This window comes from Rhincodon typus, chromosome 1 (assembly GCF_021869965.1).
Source record: "Rhincodon typus isolate 14 chromosome 1, sRhiTyp1.1, whole genome shotgun sequence".
In the NCBI taxonomy this organism is placed as follows: Eukaryota; Metazoa; Chordata; class Chondrichthyes; order Orectolobiformes; family Rhincodontidae; genus Rhincodon; species Rhincodon typus.
Window position 1 is genome coordinate 111,706,648 of NC_063332.1, and position 4,150 is coordinate 111,710,797.

General features: G+C 35.6%; 1 protein-coding gene across 1 annotated transcript; it reads right to left on the bottom strand.

Moving 5' to 3' along the window:
- Window positions 1-1,578: 1,578 nt before the first annotated feature.
- LOC109932570 (interleukin-8-like) lies at window positions 1,579-3,598 on the bottom strand. Its single transcript, XM_048603331.1, has 4 exons — window positions 3,486-3,598; window positions 3,093-3,222; window positions 2,803-2,882; window positions 1,579-2,041 (listed from the first exon to the last, which is right to left on the bottom strand). The coding sequence occupies exons 1-4, from the start codon at window positions 3,544-3,546 to the stop codon at window positions 2,022-2,024; spliced, it is 291 nt and encodes a 96-aa protein (XP_048459288.1). The 5' UTR covers window positions 3,547-3,598; the 3' UTR covers window positions 1,579-2,021.
- Window positions 3,599-4,150: the final 552 nt, after the last annotated feature.

The following is a 4,150-nucleotide window of genomic DNA, read 5'->3' on the forward strand; positions in this document are numbered from 1 at the left end:
CTCAGATAAGATGATTAAACTGCTTAATGTGTCTCCACTGGTCATCCCATTCACTCCTGCAGTGATCTGACTGTTGTTTGGCTTAGTCAGACTTGCTGTTATTGTAAATTCACATTGAATGCAGGATGCACCCCTGAACAGTTATATTGAGATCAGTTACAATGGAAAGAACATGCGCCCAATTTTCCCACCATGTACTCTGATAAAGTTACACTTTAACACTCTATTTATTCAGTTCACAGCAGTGCCTGTCTGGTGGAGTAAGTCAGTGACTACCCATGATACAACCCATTGAGATTTGACTGAATTGTAATCTTAACTCTTTCTCAGTGCTAAACCCTTCCTGTTTTCGGTCTTTTCAACAGGGCGTCTGAAGTGGGTGTTATTTTTGGTCAGACCACTAAATATTTCTACTCAAGAGATGCACAATTGTTTAGCTGAAGATTGAGAAATGGTGACAAGGCATTCTTCATGAAATCTTGTTTATTTTAGTCATGCATGCAAAAATGCTTAAGGATAAAGATACAAAAAACTCAAACAATTCATACAAACACAGCTCACATATACAACACAACTTTTGCATAAAATCTTGTGAGACTTGTAGTCAACACAATTCCATGCTGAAAATTTCTCAGTACAGAAAGATCCCTTCACAGAGATGAGTTTTATATAAAAATGTCATTACTTCCTGTTAATATTATGTGATAAGCAGCAATACCTCCCAAAATGTAAGTATTTCACACACAACATCGTTCCTATAGAGTCTTACTTTTTACAGACTTCAGCTTTGGTTGTATCCTGAGGTTTGATATTATATCAACAAAGTCCCAAGGTTCACTTAAAATGTCAGTGATTGGTAAACACTACAGTAAAATCATGGCAATTTTAATGTCAACTAATTGATCTTAAATTTTGACATGAAGGGTTTCATTCAAACTGGAACTAATGTATGTTTAGTCACAATTCAAAGTCTTTTCCTACGGTTTGCCATTAATATGTCATGTAGGAAAATCTTAGCAGCCATGATTGAATGGTGGAGCAGACTCGATGGGCTGAATGGCCTAACTTCTGCTCCTATGTCTTATGGTCTAGGATAAACATACTTTCAACAGCAAAAGAAAGATTGGCTTAAATTTGGACGGTAACTTAGTTTGAAACAATGTCACATGACAGTACTTCTATATTCCCACCCTAAACACTATGTCCACATTCTCCTATATTGTTCCAATATAGCTCAGCATTGGCTCAAGGAACATTACCTCAATTTTATGACAGGCCACTTTAAAGCCTTCATAATCAACACCATGGTAAACAGTTGCCACAATGCCTGTCCCTCCACTTTCTCGTTGGATAGTAACAATTTGTTTGCAATTCTGCATTTCCTCATTTACACAGGAGCAGTTCAACAAAGTAGCTTGTCAGCACATTCACATGTGTGTAAAGGAATGGGGGATAAGTTGTGACATTGGCAGTGATGTACAAATTTAGTGAAATAATTTTTTAATGGTCAATAAATCAAATTACTGAAAAAATGGTATTGATTATCTTAATTTAAATAATAACATGAACTTTGGGGAAGGATCAAAATAAAACAGATTTGTCATTTTGCAAATAAGTCTGTTAATATTTCCTCATCTACCTGCACCTTTTGATGATTGGAAATTATTTTCCAATATTGATGGAGAACCTTAACAAATTGCTTGCAATTGCATAGTATTTGGTAACACTGCCAGACCATATTCAGTATAATGGTAAACATCACATCCCATGAAAGAAAGCTTGATGCAAAATTTCACAATAGCAGCTTGATTTCTTAGGCTCTATGTAAACAAATACAGCGTAAGAGGGTTAAACACTGAAATAGGTTTCAGAGAATCAATCCAGGGGAACTGCACAGCAACATATCAAACGGTGATAGTACAAAGTGAATGTCCTACAGGGAGCTTCCCTCATTTCAATGTTCACTGTTCGGCAAATACCCCAAGTGGGCAATCGAGTGAATCCGACTGCAGCTTCATTTCTTAGTTATGTGATCTGGACCCTGAAATAAAATTAAATAAAGTATTATTTTTTTCCACAACTGTAGATATTTACATTGATAGTGAGAACATTGTCATCACCAAACATAAATATGGGGCATTATCAACTGAACTGTTTAACAACATTGCAAAGTGCTGTGATTTTGTTAATAATTCATTAATTTTACAGTATGATATTAATACATACAGGATCCAAGGATTTTTTTGGCCAAATGTTAATATTGTCAAATATCACTTCATACATTAAGATAGAACAGTTAAAAAAAGATTTAAGAATTATGCACTAGGGCTGTTTACAATGCAGAGCAGAAGTTCAGGGAGCTGACCATGAAGGAAGGAAGCATGAAAAGGAGTTAAAGTCCCTGTTTTGATCACTGGGATACATTGAATTGGCTGATCTCAGCTGGCTGTTGAAAGTATGACTATCGTGGGTGCTGAAGCATGGAATCACCCAGCATTCCTGCACTGGATTATTAATCAGGGACATGCTATTAGATTTACCACAAATGTGTGATGGTGAGAACAGTGTAGGACTCAGCCCTGATACCACAGTGGTGGAATAACTTGTTAGCATTCACGATCACACCTCATACACAAATACTAGATTTGGGGACAAAGTAACAGAATGCATGAAAAGTCTGCACGAATGGGCAGCAGGCTGGAGTTAAAGCCTTGGCTAAGGAGTTGAGGGCAAACATGTGAAAAACACTTCATTCAAACACATTTATTCACAGATACCGTGTGTATGTTTACAAGCACTAACCTTTCCTAGATCTAATGATAATCTTCATCCAGTCAGCATCAGGGCTCACACAAAATCTCTTCCCATTTTTTGTGGTGATGCTGTAAAGAGAAGAAAAACCTTTAAAATCTAATTCACAGAAATTGGATGTCTCCCTTGCCAGGTTATATTAGTGACACAAACACAATGCTTCAAATCTGCTACATAAAGAAAATTGATTAATCCAAAATGTTTACAATGAAATTTCAGCATCTCAATAGAAATAGGAAAATGAGAAAGATCAAAGATGATATTCTGATCCATTTACTCACATTATCTCTTGTGTCTCACCATGTGATCCTTTGGGAATGTATTGTAATTTCTTGAAGATCCTTGGATCAATAAAGTTGGAGATGGTCCTTGGGCACCGACACCGTCCTTGAGTGCCCAGGATTGGAATACCTGTGAATGAAATAAATTGAACTTTAATTTCAATTTTGATTGCTGTTGATAGAATATTGACATGTCCTTTAAGTGCTGAATTCAGTATTAAAACAAACATCATATTATTAATAACATATACCACTGGTGACTGTTTAATTATTTTATGAACAACCAACCAGAATGCTGAGACATGTATGGTTGCTCAATAAATCAGCAAAAAGACTCCTTTCCATATTATACTGCAAGAAAAATTAAAACCCAAGATAGAAATGTTGACATACCCTGTGCAGCAATAGCACACAACAGCAGGATGACAGTCATTACAGCTGTTGCTCTGTTCATCTTGGACTTTGTTGCCAAATAGATCTTCTGTCTACTTCAGTGCCTCTCTCTCAGTTGAATGCAGTTCTGCTAAAGAGCTCCTATTTACGGTGATCTTTCACTTTTGTTTTACGTAATCTCGACCAATGAAAGCTGTCTAAATTCTGTAAAAACGGCATTTCCCTGCTCCTGAGTCAACTATTTCTCATTTTGCAGTTTTAATGATATTCACCCTGTTCTGTAATTCACAGAAGCAACAGGTAGGTCAGGGAAACTGAATTAGTTTCACCTAGATTTAAAAGATTTAATTGTAGTTTTTAGAAATTGTTACCTTTGGCAAAAATACAAAAAGATTTGTGGAGAGTCAACACATCAAATTTGTCCTCTGATTAGTATAATTGTAAAAGAGATAGAGGCTCCAGATCTACTGCTGAGTAATTAACTTATGTCAAATTTTCAAATTTGCACTCAAGTTGAATTTTTTTGTCCCAACATTTCAATCTTTTTCAAGTCCGTTTAAGTGGTCATAATATCTTTCATTCATTTTCCAATAGCTTTCAAAGTCAATTAAAAATTGCTAAAATCAAACCACATTAATTTTATGATTTTTATTGATTTTCCAAAA

What these genes read in the sequence shown, in the direction of transcription:
- LOC109932570 (XM_048603331.1), bottom strand. Translation starts at nt 3,546, where the DNA reads ATGAACAGAGCAACAGCTGTAATGACTGTCATCCTGCTGTTGTGTGCT. An exon ending in GGTGAGACACAAGAGATAAT is followed by an intron (nt 2,883 to 3,092) that starts GTGAGTAAATGG and finishes TTCTCTTTACAG; the next exon opens with CATCACCACAAAAAATGGGA. An exon ending in TATCATTAGATCTAGGAAAG is followed by an intron (nt 2,042 to 2,802) that starts GTTAGTGCTTGT and finishes ATTTTATTTCAG; the next exon opens with GGTCCAGATCACATAACTAA.